The sequence below is a fragment of the Homarus americanus genome, unplaced genomic scaffold (genome assembly GCF_018991925.1).
Source record: "Homarus americanus isolate GMGI-L3 unplaced genomic scaffold, GMGI_Hamer_2.0 scaffold2558, whole genome shotgun sequence".
Classification (NCBI taxonomy): Eukaryota; Metazoa; Arthropoda; class Malacostraca; order Decapoda; family Nephropidae; genus Homarus; species Homarus americanus.
In genome coordinates this window covers 259,712-277,200 of record NW_024745671.1, presented here as the reverse complement: position 1 = coordinate 277,200, position 17,489 = coordinate 259,712, and the positions used below count along the sequence as shown (strand labels likewise).

Genomic DNA, 17,489 nt, shown 5'->3' with positions numbered 1-17,489 from the left:
CTGTCCCTAAAAGGTTCTATCTTCACGCAGTCGAGGACGTAGTGTTCAAGTGTGTGGCCATATGTATGGCCACACAATTTACATTTAGTTTTGTTCACATCTGCTTGAGGAACATACTGGCAAAGGTACTTACAGTGGGGTATGCTATAACGAACGTAATTGGTTCCAGAACCTCGTTCGTTATAGCATTCGTTCGTTATAGGATTAATCCGTTCCAGGCCCCCAAATACAACCGCTTAACACTGAAAAAATTCTGTGGAAAATGTAAAAAATTCGGTACTTTATCTTACCTTAGTGTTATTCAGCATGCAGGTACCCCTAAACACTGGCACAGCACTATCACTTCCACTGGGAGTCTTGGATTTAAGGTCCTCAAACAATTGTTTAGCCTTCTCACAAATTATAGCTTCACTAATGTTACCACCTGCCATTTCTTTCTCCTTTATCCACACTAAGAGTAAATTTTCCATCTCTTCAATCACATTACACCTTGCTTTGCTAAGTCTAAAGATTCCCTTAGCCACTTGCACAGTTTTTAACTCCTCTTTATTCTTCAAAATCGTACATATAGTCGATTTAGCCATCCCATATTCATCACTAAGTTTCGCAATGCTTCTTCCATTCTCACGTTTCTTTATAATTTCTTTCTTAGTTTCAAGGGTTATTAGCTTTCTCACTTGCTTTGGACGACTCATTGTTACAATTGTATACTTGTATAACAAAATAGTTATACAAATAACGCGAATTTCCACATCAAAAGACGAAATTTCAACAATAACAGTAGTGCACTGGCTACACAATGAGACAAAGATGGCGCCTGACGCTCTTGTTGTGGGTCGCGGTACAACAATATTCATGCGCCAGGCGAAATAGTCCGGTATTCATCCGCGTTCGTTGTAGGAGTTGCGTTCGTTATAGCATTCTCAATTTTATAGGTAAAACCGTTCGTTATAGGAATATTCGTAGTAGGATCCGTTCGTTATAGCATACCCCACTGTATATCCTAACCTTAATCTAGCGGTTACATCATCTTGTAATCTAGTGATCTTGTTACTTGCTCCATATACATGTTTCACTTGATACATCTCATCATGGTAACCTATGGATCGACTAGTGCCTGTTTGCACTTGTCTACTTGCGTCAAACTCATCAATAAGTTCTTTCCTAATTACAGTTTTAAGGGTTCTTTTTGACAGACCCAAATTGTATTCAACGGTGTCTTTCTTAGACGCGAGTTTGGCGAGGGCATCAACTCTGTCATGTTTTATGAGGCCTATGTGAGAGGGGATCCACAACAGTTTGACCTTGACACCCCAGTCAACAAGACACGCATATTTGTGTCTGGCTTCAGAGACAAGAGCGTGACAACCTGAGTCGAGGGTGCCAAGGGCAAGTAGTGAGGATAGAGAGTCAGTGATGATGAGACTGTCAGTAACAGCGGTTTCAATGAATTTAATAGCTGTGAGTATGGCAACTAATTCAGTTTGTAGAGTGGAGCGCCCAGTTGTTAATTCTAACTCCTTTCTCAATTATATTACCGTCAGGTTGAGTCACAACAATAGCACTTCCAGCCCTCCCACAGGTGGTGTTAAGAGATCCATCAGTGTAGATGGTCTGTGTGAGATTATCATCAGACTGTAGAGTGTGTATGTGTTCAAGAGCTCTCAATTTGGCAGTGTGTTGGAGATAAATGCTTTGTATAATTAATTTTTTAGGTGGATACGTCGGTATTGTGATATCAAAGGGAACTGTCCGCCAGGGTGGCAGGAAGGGCTGTTGTGTCTCAACTTTGTACAGGTGGTCTAGTCCAAACATCTTCATATGTGTAGCTGTAGTTTGGATCCATTTAGACTCAGTAGTCCCATGGTTCATACATTCTAGCAATTTTAAGGAAACAATGTTATCAGGATCACCACGCAGAAGCCTCAGGGCTATCATGAGGTTGACTTCAATTATTCTATCTTTAACACTGGGTATACCTAGTTCTTTCCTCATATTAAGTACTTTAGTGCTCATGGGACATCCTAGGATAATTCTGAGGGCTTTATTTTGCATTTTCTCAAGCTTGTCAACGCCTTTCCCGTCACGAATGACCAGGGCTGGTGCGTGGTAATCTATCAGAGATCTTATATAGCCTAGGTACATTGTTTTAACAATTCTAATATTAGCACCATAGTGAGGGCTGTACCCCGCTACACTTCTAAGAGGTCTCAGTCAGTCAGTACATTGGTGGGTTAGCTGTTGTATGGCAGGTTGGGTACAAGAGAAGGAAACACCAAGATATTTAAAAGAAAAAACATAGTCAATAGTGTTGTTACCTATCTTGAACTTGGCGGGGCCGCATTTGCGGTTACCAGCTTGTTTGTTGAACACCTTAGTTTTCTCAGTGGAGATAATAAGACCGAGGTTCTCACAGGCTGCGTATACATGGTTCAGGGTGGTTTGCATTTCAAGATGAGTTTTAGTATGTATAAGAATATCATCAGCATAGCTGATTGAGATATTGCTGGGGTTGTCTGGTATTAAATTTAATAATGCATTCATAAGAACATTGAACAAAGTGGGGCTAAGTACTCCACCTTGAGGGGTACCAAGTGGCATATCTGTAGTAACCAACACTTTTGCCCCAGGTGGAAGAGGTTGCCAAGATGGGGACAGGGTGAAGTCAGTCTCAACAGGCTCTCCCTGCTCCAGTAACTGAAAACTATGTTTAGTGACAACTTCCTCATCCTGATCCTGGAATCCACTAAAATCGAACTGACTAGGTAGAAGTTCTTGCAACATTCCTACTACCTCATTATCCCGGATGTCCAATAATCTACTTTTCTTAGAAGAAGCAGGTTGGTCTAACTAGGGATTACCGTAAGTCTCTTACCTATCACCTATAAGCCTAAACTTTCTGCCAACTTGGGATATTTCCAGTGTTTAACATTTACAAATTTACTCTTTAAGGCCTTATTCCTTTTTTTTTTTAATTTGGCTCTTCAAAAAATCCTTCTTTTCTCCTGAAGCTTGATTAATTCTAGAAATTAAGTCATAACAAACTGCACAATCAAATGGTGAGAACAGGTTGTCTGAAACACAGCTGCTATGATTTATGCAAGCCAAATGAGGATCTGAATTAGTAATAACCCAAGTGGCCCTACATCCTTGATAATTACATGTAGTATGGTCCCCTTGGGTCATAGGTGAACCTACTACTAACGAATTCACATCCTCTGATGACGGAGGCTTCCCTGTACGCAGTGTACGAGTTGAGCCATCCAATCCTTGTAGCTCCTCGCTCAACACTAACTCCCCAGTGACTGTCCCGGGGTCTCCTCTGTCGTCTAGCATCCCAGACAACTGTCCTTCATCTTCCTGTTGCACATCACTCATCTGAACTAGGAGGAACACTATGAGTCACTCAAGATACTAACATATAGTCACATTGTCTCATCATTATCATAATAATACAAGGAAGATTACATTTTCTTCCAAGGATAATCAATATGACTCATTACTATATTTCAGTATCTCAATTTAACATCCATTCATATTAATACCTGCAAATGTTCTTTTGAGTCACCAGTGAGACAAACTTAAACGACTAACTCACTATATCATACACCTCTCCCTTCTCTTATCTCAATTGCCCCTCAGCTTATTGAACTTTGCTCCTTGATCAAGCTAAGATTCAGTTCAGAGCGATCATAATCATCATCAAGGTCAGGGCATTCGTTCTGCCATGATAGGAATCAGTGTGATCATTCTCTATTGGCGACCCTAACAAAGTTCAGTGCACTCATAGCCTTAGGATATTTTTATGAACCACTCAGTTCTCTATTTATTGCCAACCAGGTAGCACAGACATGCCGCTTAAACTAATCATTCTTGAGCGATGATGCCTGAGTAAGCATCAAGTCACCCAGCAGGGTTGACAGTGCTGAGCCGCTACCTTAACGCTCCATTGGCCAACATTGCTTACCATTTCTCGAGCAAGATGTATTAGGCTGAGAAATCCCACCATCTGAGTGGCTCTTATGTAACCCATGGCTGATGTTACACAGTTCATCCCAACATAATTCTAGATTGCTACTAAGACCGGAAGGTCAGCATCCGGAAGGATCGCTTAGACTAGCAGCTTCGCTAAGGTCCGCCGCGAAGGGCTGAACCCGTTACTGAGGACATGAATAAAATAGAGTTATGAAGAGAAAAACGTAACTCCGGCCTGAATGCTAAGAGTAATCATAAAACCCAGGGAGGAGGGAAAATCACATCCCATGGGGTGGGAGCCCAAAACGTTTCATGAACGAACATGAGAAGAAGGGGGAAGAGGATGGAATGGCCACATTCACCATGGTAACTCATCACAACACGTGCACGGTAATAGTTGGGGGCTAAAAAAAAAAAATACAGTGAAGACGAGCTGCGGTCGCCATGTTTGACCAAACCGTATAAACTACCCCAAACACAAAATCTGAGTGGCATCACCAAAACTAAAACCACTCAATTTTGCTCACCGTGATAAGATGTATAATTACCGAAGTGAAATTCCTCATGGCACTTAATATTCAAGCAATCACAACACAGAATAGTGGAGCCTTCTATGTGCGGGTTTACTGCCGAGTCGCCAGGCAAGAAAGATGACAGCAGTGACGCGTGTGCCAGCAGGTGAGGGGTTTTGAGAATTGCAATTAATGTAAATGCCAGGTAGCAACGTGTCCTCCTAATATTACATATTTTAGTAATTATTAGATGTTTTAATTGCCTGTATGTTGGCTTGGCAAGTTAATGCAGCTCATATACATATTTAGGTACAAAGCTAGACGTTGCATTTTTGATTGAACAAAAATTTACTTTTTTCCACACGTTAAAGCCCTAAGCGGTTAAAAAACTTTAATTTGACATATAAAAACCCTCAGGGTGTTAATTCTAGGCCAAAAATTACAGTGGGTTCAGTGTTCTTAAGTAGCTTGAATCAGAAGTCCCTCACCCTCTCAAATTTTCCACCTTGCACTGTAGACAATACAGACCCTCTCCCAACCCAGAATTTTGACCAGACCAGACAGGCCCCATTTATTCAAGATTGGAGTAAGTCTACTGTAATAAAAAAAATTCTGTTGTGTGATTGTTACAACTGCACATTAAAATTCATATGTTTACTCAATGTAAAACTTGTGTTTCATGCCATTGTGTGATCAAATTAAATACTGTTTATTTTTACAAATGTGGCCCAAGAAAAATTAACTGATTTTCCTTTATTTTTTTTTTCGATGTTGCTGGTATGCCACTGTAATATAAGGTATTGCTAAGACAATTACAGTACTACCTTATTACTCCACAAATCTTATGAGGCCATCTGGTTTCAAGAACTAAGTGAATTCTTTCTCAACAGGTGTAAAAACTAATTACTGTATTCAACGTCACCTTTCAAGTAGGACGACCTGTTCACAACTCCCTAGAGATGACAGGGGTATAAGGGTGACAGATCTTGTGCACTTCCCTCCTAAGCCATACACTCCAACATTTAATAGGCTTATTACCTTAATGCATATAGTACAGATAGAAAGCTTACAGTACTTGTTAGCTGACTATAAATCAATAACCACATCTCGCATGGAAGCACTATGAAAGATATTAAGAAGTTTGTCCTCTATAACTGTTTATTTCTTCTGGCCACTTCACAATGTAACAACACTACAGTAATGGTGACACATGGTTAAATTGTTCACAAGCCTTTAAACTTTGAGATTACTACCGGTAACTTTCTCATTTCACATTTGCTTATTTCAACTTCTTCCTATATATTATACTTCCTAAGAAAATCCTCAGTTGCATTTTTGTACAAACTGTCATGCCCAAATTCAATTAGGAAATAGCTAACATATGTAATTTTAGAAGTTTTTAGCATCAATGAGCATAACAGGGCCTCAGTAATTATTTCAATGATAGCAACAGACATCTGGGGAAACATTCTACAATTGTGAGACTATGTGATTAACAGGCTACAATTAATTCTTTATGTAGATACTACTTATGCGCTTTGTTAACCAATAATAAAAAATGTATCTTGTTCAAATAAAATGGGGATTTATCATTACAGTATACTATGGACTTTGCAGTCTTCTGTAACATCACAAAGCCAAAATGCTGATGCTCTATGCATCTCATAAGTGTTTTATTAATAATACCTGTGCTTTTATTAACTTATTATAATAAACTTAAAATAACCAAAATTTTCAAAAACAATAATTTTTGAAAAATAAAATTTTCTTTTATATACAGCATACCCTGTACAGTGGTCCCTCGGTTAACAAACACAATTCGTTCCACAGAGTCGTTCGTTAACCGAAAATTTTGTTAACTGAATCTCTTATTTCAATGGGATATTGGGTAATTGGTTCCAACTCACAGAAAAAGTATACCTGTACATACAAAATACTATATACCAGTAATAGAATTAACAAATTATTAAATATAAACTAAATACTGTCCAGTACTGTACTGTACAGTATACTGTACAATAATAAATAAAAAAACAATAGAATACTGTATTTCAACTTACTTTGAGGTGTGTATGTCGTGTTCCCGGCAGCTTTGTTTACATATCAAACAGCTGATTGTAGAGGCAGTCGATGATATCATGCCATATTCTTTACAGTGTGCATTGGTTCTAATGCCTTCTTCATGTTTCATAATAATTTCTGCACTGTATATTTTCAATATCTTAACTAAATTTCAGAATGACCAATAATTTTAATGTAAAAATGAAAAAATATTCAAGAGATCAACAAACTGGATGTTCACTCCACTGTCAACAAAGTTAAACTGAGAAGTGTTGTTGGGTAATTCAATCAGCTTATTGGCACACAAAAACTGTTCCCTGTACTGTATACTGTATATTATCAAAATGTTAACTAAATTTCAGAATGACCAATAATTTTAATAAGAAAAATTGCAGAAATATTCAAGAGACCAACTTTCTTGATATTTACTCCACTGGAAATGACTGTAAACATAGAACTGATTACTGTATTGGCAGACTGGCCAATCAGCTGATCAGCTGATGCACAACAAAACGTGTTTGTCGTAAGAATTTCGTTAATCGAAGTTTTGTTCGTTAACCGAAATTTCGTTAATCAAATTGTTCGTTAACCAAGGGACCACTGTACTGTACTAGATTTATTAATTCAAACACTGCATCTTTATACTGTATTTAGCTTATTTATAGGTACAGTACACTCAAATTCTGCAAGATCTTTACAGAATACAAAAAATAATATTGAACACATTATGTTGAACATAAATTCATTATCATTAGTAAATATTCAAGTAGTTCAGTAAAAATATATAATATATATTGTATATATGGCTCTGCTTACTTATAACATACTATTAAATACCTGATTCACACACCATAATGACTCTATGTATAAACCAAAATTAATTTATCCTTTTGGACAACCATGAATATGATAACACTGAATCTAAAGAAACATGAGGTATTACCAAAATTCTATAAAAAAAAAATCTCAATTTGTATCCTGGAGTGTGCTGTCTGTAAGCTTCACCTTTTCTCCTGGCTTAAATGCAGGCATCCCAAGATATGGACAAGAGGCACACCTGAATGCATCCCCAAGGTAACAGCTACCACATGATGATTTAAAGTTTTTCTTGTTTTCTTCAACAGTCTTCATGTTCTCTGCATCAAGTTCTTCTTTTAAACCGCAAACACAGTTTTTACAGGCCTTGCGTTGCCCTGTAGTTCCACACACCTTCAGACTTGCAGGGTCAGGTCGGCTCAAGTCCTCTTCTGTTAGTAAATCATCTGGGTCAGCTAGATCTACATCATTATCATCCAAATCAATGTTCCAAGTACCAACCGATGGCTTTGATACAGGGGGTTTTGCAAATGAAAGTTTCATGGCTGAGCCCACTTCAAAATTGGGCTTTTTACATGTCACCTCTACAACTGATGTTGTAAGGTCCCTTTTCTGTTCATCTGTAAGATTTGCATTCTTTGGTTCTGATATGGAAGTGAAACCTGCTAGTTTCAAATTTGACTGTGTGGCACTTGTGTCTGTCGTTCTTACAGTTAAGCATCCGCTTGGTTTAAGAATACGAAGAGCTTCACCCAAGATGTTGACTGGACAAAGGAATGTAAAAGGGGGAAGAACACCTGCTAGTACATGGTCAAAGGTACTTCCTTGATGGTTGGAAGTCATTAGCATATCTGAGTTCTCAACTGCCACCTTCCCTTCATTTCCAACTGCTGACTGAAAAGAAAAAAATGGCAAACAAGCTCAACTTCCAGAACAACACTACAGCAAATGATATTAAAAGAAAAAATTACTAAATCTAAATAAAAAGATTTCTTAACGTAGAAACATGGTTTGTAACTTTGTCTAAAATTAGTGATACAATACATTACCTAAGGCAAGGACAGTACGGTATACAAATTTACAGTAGTTTGCCTTAAGAAAAAGTAACACATACGGTATACAGTGTAATTTTAATCAGTGGGCACATTAGGAGGAGTGGCATGTGACCCCTTTTGTTCACCTAACTTCTTGATTTATACAGGTTCAAGATTTTCTTAAATTCGAAAGGATTTTGGAAGTTAAAAGGTAAAAGACAGAAAAAGCTGTGCTCCCCTTTATCATATTCATGTACAGTAATTAGAAAATCTGTTATACTGTACACCGACAAAGCACCGAGAGGTTTGTTGTAAATGGGGAGATATAACTTAAAATTATTACACCGCGTAAGTAAAATTCTCTAAGTGACCAAGTTCTCTGCAAGTGCCAAGATTTACCATACTGTGCTGTTTATGGATCCAGAGTTTTGTAAAAAGGTGCCCTACAATATTCTCCCTATTAAATGAAATAGGAAGATGATGTAACTGTTGGTAACCATTTTCAGTGCATAAACTACAAGTGAATGGATCTTAAACTTATAAGTAAAATGTAAAAAACAACCAAATTTATTTTAATCATACCATGTTATTTAATCCTTTAACTAATAGTTCTCATTATTGTGTGTTTCCTTATAGAACAGTGGTCAACATCATCCAATGTTTGTTTTATTCTGCATAAAGGAGGGCAGTATGTGCAATAACCCATTGAATAAGTTAATGTTCAGACTTAAAGAAAATTAAATATAGTACAAGGGGTCCCCGATTTACGAACGCCCGCTGATACAAACAAGGTCCCATAAGGTCAATCATTTAAAAAATCTGACATAAGTACAATGGTTCGTAGCAGTTATGTACTAGAACTAGTTTGAGCAGTGTAGAGGGGAGATGGAGCAGCGCGTGGGGAGTGATGCGTCGCACCCAGTAACACGTCGAGGGAGAGGGAGTGTCAGTACACCTCACTGCCTTAATGTGCGTGATCCAGTGCAAACTGTTGTTTTTTGCTTATTAACTCTCTTTTTCTGCCCTCATCATGGCTCCCAAATGCAAACCTGATGCAATTCATAGTAGTGGATCCAGGAAACGGAAAATAATTACGATGGAAGTGAAAATAAATGTAATTAAACTTTCTGAATAAGGAGAACACCCTCAGTAATCAGTAAGGCGTTGGGCTTCAGCCAGTGAACGGTTGGAACAATTTTGAAAGGCAGAAAATTCTTGAATATACAGTATTAAAGGATCTACACCAATGCACTCAACTATGATAACAAAACAAAGAGCTGGATTGTTCATTGAAATGGAAAGATTGTTAGTGATGTGGGTGGAAGACCAAAATCAACGGCATCTGCCTTAGTCATTTTGTGCCTGAAGTGGAGCGCTACAGTATTGTATTTCAAAGTCAATGCCTTTTAAAATTATCTTGGTTCTTGACAGTGCACCTGGTCATCCAGCATTTTTAGATGATGTTCATCCAAGCATTATGGTTGTGTACCTACCTACAAACACAACATCTGTTTTACAACCGATGGACCTGGGAGTTATTGCCTAACTAACTCCAGCTTGATATTCATGAGGATCATGTCTCAGAGTTGCTTGAGTCTCATACTGAAGAATTAAGCAGTGAGGACCTGACTGAACAGGAGAATCAAATTTTGTCAGAGGATGTAGAGGAAGATGAAACTCCAGAATCAAAGTAATTCATTACAAAAGAATTGGTGGAAGGTTTGTTTAAAATATGAACAGCAAGATCTCAACATAGCAAGATTCATCAAAGTTCATAGAGGTATTACTCAATGTCTATGATGCTACAAAGAGATTTGAGGAAAAAAAGAAAGGTTCAGTTCAACCATCCCTTGAAAAGTTTCTTTAATAAAGTCAAAAGTCAGCCCAAACCAGTCCCATTAACCTCCGCAGCATCTACAGAACCAGTCCCATTAACCTCTGCAGCATCTACAGAACCAGTCCCATTAACCTCTGCAGCATCTACAGAACCAGTCCCATTAACCTCCACAGCATCTACAGAACCAGTCCCATTAACCTCTGCAGCATCTACAGAACCAGTCCCATCAACCTCCACAGTATCTACAGAACCAGTCCCATTAACCTCTACAGCATCTACAGAACCAGTCCCATTAACCTCCACAGTATCTACAGAACCAGTACCATTAACCTCTACAGCATCTACAGAACCAGTCCCATTAACCTCTGCAGCATCTACTGAACCAGTCCCATCAACCTCTGCAGCATCTAGAGCGCCAGTCCCATCAACCTCTGTAGCATCTACAGAGCCAGTCCCATTAATCTCTGCAGCATCTACAAAACCAGTCCCATCAACCTCTGTGGCATCTACAGAACCAGTCCCATTAACCTCTGCAGCATCTACTGAACCAGTCCCATCAACCTCTGCAGCATCTAGAGCGCCAGTCCCATCAACCTCTGTAGCATCTACAGAGCCAGTCCCATTAATCTCTGCAGCATCTACAAAACCAGTCCCATCAACCTCTGTGGCATCTACAGAGCAACTCCCATTAATCTCTGCAGCATCTACAGAGCAACTCCCAGCAGCTCCAGAATCAGTTAACTTTACCTCACTAGATTCTCCACAACCAGTCCTGTTAACATCTACATCACCATCTTCAGTTTCGTCCCAATAAAGCCTCTGTCACGCCTATAAATGCCCATCTCTACCTGCAAGTCAGCCCCATGCTTCATTGTTTGTGTTATATTTTACTTCTTACTTTTCTTTTCTGTATTTAGTCATACCATGTCTTCTTTTCTCTTAAATTAAGTGATTCAAGATGTATAAAAGGACTTAAGCTATGATATAGTGCACACAGGGTATGTGTTCCGACTTAAGGACGGCCTCAGGAATGGAACCCATTTGTAACCCGGGGACCCCCTGCATACTGTTGTAAACATTGAAAATTATTACAAGATGTATCATTTTGTTCAGTATCATGGGCATTAAATCCTAGGATTTATCAGGGTTGTATGGAGAGTACAGCCTCTGTCAGCTATAATTCTAGTTCAGTACAGGTACTGTACTGTACAGTACACTTTACAGGTATTTGCAAGCAGTCCAGGTACAGGGTATATGCCTTTACTCTTTAAATTTGTTCTTACATACTATAGTTTTAAAAAGTTCCTAAAACAAATTTTATACCCAAATCCCATGTATCATAAAATGCACAGGGGGTCCCAGGGATATGAATGGGTTCCATTCCTGAGGCCATTCTTAAGTTGAAAATGTACTTAAGTCAAAACACATGCTATGTGCATACTGAACTTACAGAACAATGTTTAAAATCCCACTTTATCATAGCCTAAGTCTTTATATACATCTAAAATCATTTAATTTAAGATAAAAGAAGAAAAAGAATGACAAAATAAAGTAAATGACAGTAAAAAAAAGTAAGTCAGCAGGCAAATAAAATAGTAATGTAAATTTAAAGTTTAACCTCATTTGTATCAGCAGGCGTTCATAAGTAGGGGACCCCCTGTACTAAGGTTCCACTGTACTCATTATGTGATGAAAAATTATGAATACTCCAGATAAATTAAACAAACTCATAAATCACCAAAATTGTGCAAGTGAAGTACTGTAGATGCCTATTACTGTTTCATTACAGTTGACCCTCGTTAATTCGGACTAATAGGGGGGAGAGGGTGTCTGTTTTAGCCGATTGTACGAATTAACCGATTTAGGGGTTAATTTTGCATTATATTTCAAAGTCATTGTTTTTGTCAAGATTTTATCCCACTTTCCACTGTAATACGTACGTAATTTCAGCAAAAATATTACATTTCCGTGAATGCATTATATCAAGCACAGTATGAATAGAATACCATTTTAATATAACAGTATTTCAACCGAAAACTATTAAAAAACGAGTAACTTCTCTTGAACATCAGAAGGTTAAGTAAAGTCTCTTGTTTTCGTCATGTATTTTAACCTATTTTACATTAAAATACATCACGTTTCAGCAAAACTACTATTTATTTCTGAGAATATATTCATTCAGGCGCAGTTTAGGTAAAATATACATGTGATGTAACAGTTTTTTAACTGAAAACGATTCGAAAAACACGTGTACCGTCTAGCTGATACCCAACAGCTGGTGGTGCGTCATACGTCGTTGTAAACAATAGGAGGTTGAAGTAGATTACCGGGTATTATATTAAGTGTGAAGTATCGAAAAGGTTTTTATTACCGGTATTTTTTGTAGATTAATGAGAACTGTGATACCATATATATGATATGATAAGTTAGCCTGAGCTAAGAACTTCAACATAGACTACTGAAAACACGTTGTAAGGTAATTTAGCCTATTGTAAGTTGGTGAGCTTCATTTGCTGAAGGAACTGCACAACTTTTCATTACTAATTGGTACATATTTTACGTTTCCATTGTTTACTGGCAGTAATGGTAAATATTTTTCATGTCTGAAGCTAAAAGTTGCATCCACCCCCCACACTAGTGGTGGAGATGTTACATGTTTTATCCCATCAGTGGGTGGACCAGCATTTTAGCTTAAGGTCCGCGTAGGTAATATTCCTACAAATCTTAAAAAAAAAAAAAAAAAAAATCAGATTTTGTCCGAATTATCCGAAATCCGGATTAAAGGGGTCCGAATTAACGAGGGTCGACTGTACTTTCATTACTTAACAGCACTGTGCACAATAGAATACATATACGAGTAATCGGGGGGCAGCTGTTCCATGCATTCAGAGAAATTGTTAACATCAGTCCTCACCTTAAGTTCTCCAACAAGCGTTTGTAGTTCCTCCGCATTAACTGGAGTACTCCAGAGGACTATTATCTGTTGACGTGGTTGAATTCCAAACATCTTTCCAGATCTGGACTCTGTAACATTTAAAATTCATTCATATCAAGATCATTAGAATTAAAATGGGATTATCAGCAAGCCAAGGGACCACAATTAGATGTAGTAGCCACAAGAAAATCAGTTAAGTAATCAAGTAACCAACATTTGATGCCATGTTGCTCTACTACGTTCAGAGTGGCCTATTGAGCTTACTGGGATGCATGGCCTTATAGTGCTGTGAGCTGATATGTTAGACAGTTGAAGAGGAAGTGCTGTTCTAAGACAGAGTCACATAGGGAAGTTTTGTGAGGCTCCACTACCAACAGACCTTTATGCATACCAGGAGATGCATGGTGATGATGGTCATATATCTCATGTAAATTGTAGCAACAAGATTTTATCAAAGTACAAATCATTCTCCTATAACAGGCATGGGCAACCCGTGGCCCATGGGCCGCATGCGGCTCAAACCATGTCTTTGTGTGGCTCATGGAGTGATTGAGAAATTCTATTTAATGTGGCCCGTGGTTCAGGTAGATGCAGCCAACTTATGGCGAATAAAGCAATACAGTATTTATTAACAGAATAATCTTCACACACAATTCGTTACTGTTTCATCACCTAAAAGTAAGTACAATAACTACGAAAATGTAAGTGAAATAAGTAAAAAGAAAATAGTCAACAATATAAACATTTTAACTTGTGTGAGTTTACGGGCCAATTTCAGCACAGTCTGTTTGATGGCTTAGCTAATATGTGGCAGTGGGTCACTTGGAAATTAACTAAGGTTGGGAAAGTCTAAGTGGGCAGTGGTCACACGGGTCAAAGGTAAAGGTCTCTTCCTTGCTGACAGGCTATTTCTCTCCACAGTACAGTACGTCATCCTTTATGCCTGGTTGTCTGTTCTATCTATTTATTCTTGTCTGATTATATATATATATATATATATATATATATATATATATATATATATATATATATATATATATATATATATATATATATATATATATATATATATATATATATATATATATATATATATATTGTAAAACATATAGATGTGCCAATAGGTTGTTTCATTGTAGTTCCTCATGTGTCAAGATCAACATTGACATTATTCTGGTGGGTGTATCTTCATAAGTAAGAAAAATGCTGGAACTAACTGTAGGAAAAATCATCGTATTCACAGACTGCTTCAACCATCTTCTGTTAAATTTTGGTGGGTTGGCCTGGAGACAAATACAGTACCCAAATCGTAATAAGGCCCATGACTGTCCTACAACATTAGCCATTTGTTTACTCTATACTGTATTGTAATGTCTCTTCTCTCAGCAAGATTACTTACAGTTACAACAGAAATAAATATAAATAACATGTAAGCTATGACCTAGGATATAAATATACGGTATGCTTTAAGAACTATTAATAAAACTATCATTACACTATTTCTGACCTTATGAACAGTGGACCACTTATTGATTGTATAGTATGCACTGTATTGTATCAGCACTCTAAATTTCTGTTAAAATCTACTCCCGGGACAGAGCTTAGGGTTATAACAACTCCTTCTGGTGGTAGTGATATTTTCATACAATCCCAACCTTTCTTCTTACCTTTTTTTTTCATTTAATATTGTATGTGATAGTTTACGCAGAAGTCGTGATATGGATAATAAAAATATTGATACAGCAAACCCTTGTTATTCATAGGGGTTAGGTTCCAAAATGGTGTGAATAGGCAAAACTACGAACAGCAAATTAAACTACCTAAGCTCACTACTGCATATATATACCAAACAACCGACCAGCCGCAGCAGCACTCATCCCCTCTTTTTTAACTTATCTAATAATTCAACTTTCTTTGTCAGGGTCATCATTGACTTCTGCCTTTTACATTTCACTCCACTAGCATCACTAGCACTGACACTAGGCAGTCTTTTGGGGGGTCATTTCACACAGAAACACTAAAGTTTTGAGAGTACAACACGAGATGCTGCGTGGGATGACTCATTGTGCTGCGGGAAAAGGCTTGCAAGCTAGTCACCATAGCTGCCATCTGCTTTCCGCAAATCGTCGAAATCCTGAATCGCAAACACGCGAATGGCTAGGGTCGACTGTATTATTACAGTTTCAGCCACAACTTGGTTAGAGCCATTTTGTGTGTACCATTAGTTATATCTTGTCAATAACAACAACTTTTTCTAATACCACTTCCGTCGCAAATGGAAATTAATTGAAAAAGTAAATTAAAGTAGATCTCCGGTCACCACATGTCGTCTACAGAGGGATTTATTTACAGCCTACCGGTTCAGTCTGAGCTTTACTCTCACGTCCACAAAATAACGTAAATTACACCATAATGCTTCAACAAAGTTGCTTTCATTGGTACCAAATATCAAAATAAGTACTTTCTGTTTAATATAGCGGGGATGGCTAGAAAGTTTAGTAAGGTTAGGTAGGTTTCTTTGGTTGGTTCGTCAGGTTGTATGGGGGGTGATAAGTCCAAAACGACACATTTCCAACGGAAATGAAGGTCAAATTCGAATGAATTATGCCAAATACCATGGGAAAAGCACAAAATTGTGGTCGAGCAGTAGTTGTGGCTGAAACTGTAAAGTTACCGGATAATTTTCCTGTTGAATGATCATCACCCTTGTTAATAATAACTGAAGTGCACTCAAAGGCTTTCCATATTTTACCTGCACACTATTTTTAACATACTAAATAATCATGCGCTGAAACATATTTCAAGGGCAACTGTAATTACATTTTTCTTTGCAATAATGATAGTACGTGGATGGAGTCCTGTGTTTTGCTGCTGGAAAATCCAGATGTGTTCTTGAGGCGGCGGCAGCGAGTGCGCAGGTCGTTCCTTTACCACATTGATGCACAGTCCCATTATCCCCTGTTTACCAATAGAGGTGATACTTTGTTTCTTTTGTTTTTATCCTCTTCACCACTGATCGGCTCGTTAGCCGCTTGGGAGATCGGTCACGTCTCTGTTACACACTGTTCGCAAGTACTGGGCATGCACCGGCTCCTGAATGTACCTGAACCCGCTCCAGTGTTGGTCAAGTCTTGTCTTGAAAGAGCTCACACTCGGTGCCGTCACAATACTTTCTGGTACATTGTTCCAAGAGTTCACAACTCTCACTCCGAAAAAGTTTGCTCTCACAGTTTTCTGGACTTGCGGCTTCTTCCATCTTGAGCTGTGACCCCTTGTGGGTAGCTGAGGTGCCGAAGTGCAGGCACCAGTCTGATGGCCCTCCTTTGAACATTTTCAACCAACTGACAGTCCCTAGCATATCTCGGGGACCAGATGGGGTGACAGTACTCCAGATGGGGAAGCACTTCACTCCTGAAGATCGTTACGAGGGACGGACCGTCTAGATATCTGAACGACCTTCTTATAAGACCCAATAATTTATTTGCCTGATTTACATTCTTCTCGCAATGGCCCGAGAACTTCAGCTCATTGTCAACATACACACCTAGGTCCTTCTCACATTCAGTCTCAAATAGTGCAGTTTCTTCATCCCGTTGGGACATATGATACGCATCCTTATCGTTGGTACGCCCCAGGTGCATCCTCTTACACTTCGTGACATTGAATCTCAGCAGCCATTTCTTCAACCATTCTTGGAGTTCACAGAGATCCTTCTGCAGCTCTTCACAGTCCGCATGGTTCTTGATTTCCCGAAATAACTTGGCGTCATCGGCAAACATTTGTATGGAGGAGTGTACAACGTCAGGAATGTTATTTATGAAACAAACAAACAACATTGGGCCCAATACACTGCCCTGTGGTACCCCGCTTGTGACAGGTACGGATGATGATTTCGTGCCATTAATAACCACACACTGCTTGCTGTCTTGTAGAAAGTCTTCTATCCACGCTAGGGCATTTCCCCGAATTCCGTACCCTTCCAGTTTAATTTTCAGCCTTTCTTGGGGTACACTGTCGAAAGCCTTGGCAAAATCTCGGTATATATTGTCGATATTACCACCCGTTCCAGAATATGGCTCCAAATATCCAATACCTTGAGCAATTTTGTTAAGCAGGTGCGCCCCGTCATAAAACCGTGTTAGCAATCCTTTACAAGGTTGTTTCGTAGTAGATGTTCCATCGCGGCATCTCTGGTAATAATCTCAAGTACTTTACATATTATGCTGGTCAGGCTCACCGGTCTATAGTTGTTCGTGGAGTGACGATTGCCCTTCTTGAAGATAGGACTCGCATAAGACACTTTCCATTCACTGGGAACG

General features: G+C 38.5%; 1 protein-coding gene across 1 annotated transcript; it reads right to left on the bottom strand.

Moving 5' to 3' along the window:
• Positions 1-7,180: 7,180 nt before the first annotated feature.
• On the bottom strand, positions 7,181-16,127 carry LOC121878745 (anamorsin homolog). The gene is made up of 3 exons (XM_042385104.1): positions 15,991-16,127; positions 13,150-13,259; positions 7,181-8,258 (listed from the first exon to the last, which is right to left on the bottom strand). Exons 2-3 carry the CDS (start codon positions 13,240-13,242, stop codon positions 7,515-7,517), a joined length of 837 nt encoding a protein of 278 aa, XP_042241038.1. The 5' UTR covers positions 13,243-13,259; positions 15,991-16,127; the 3' UTR covers positions 7,181-7,514.
• Between the last annotated feature and the right edge of the window lie 1,362 nt (positions 16,128-17,489).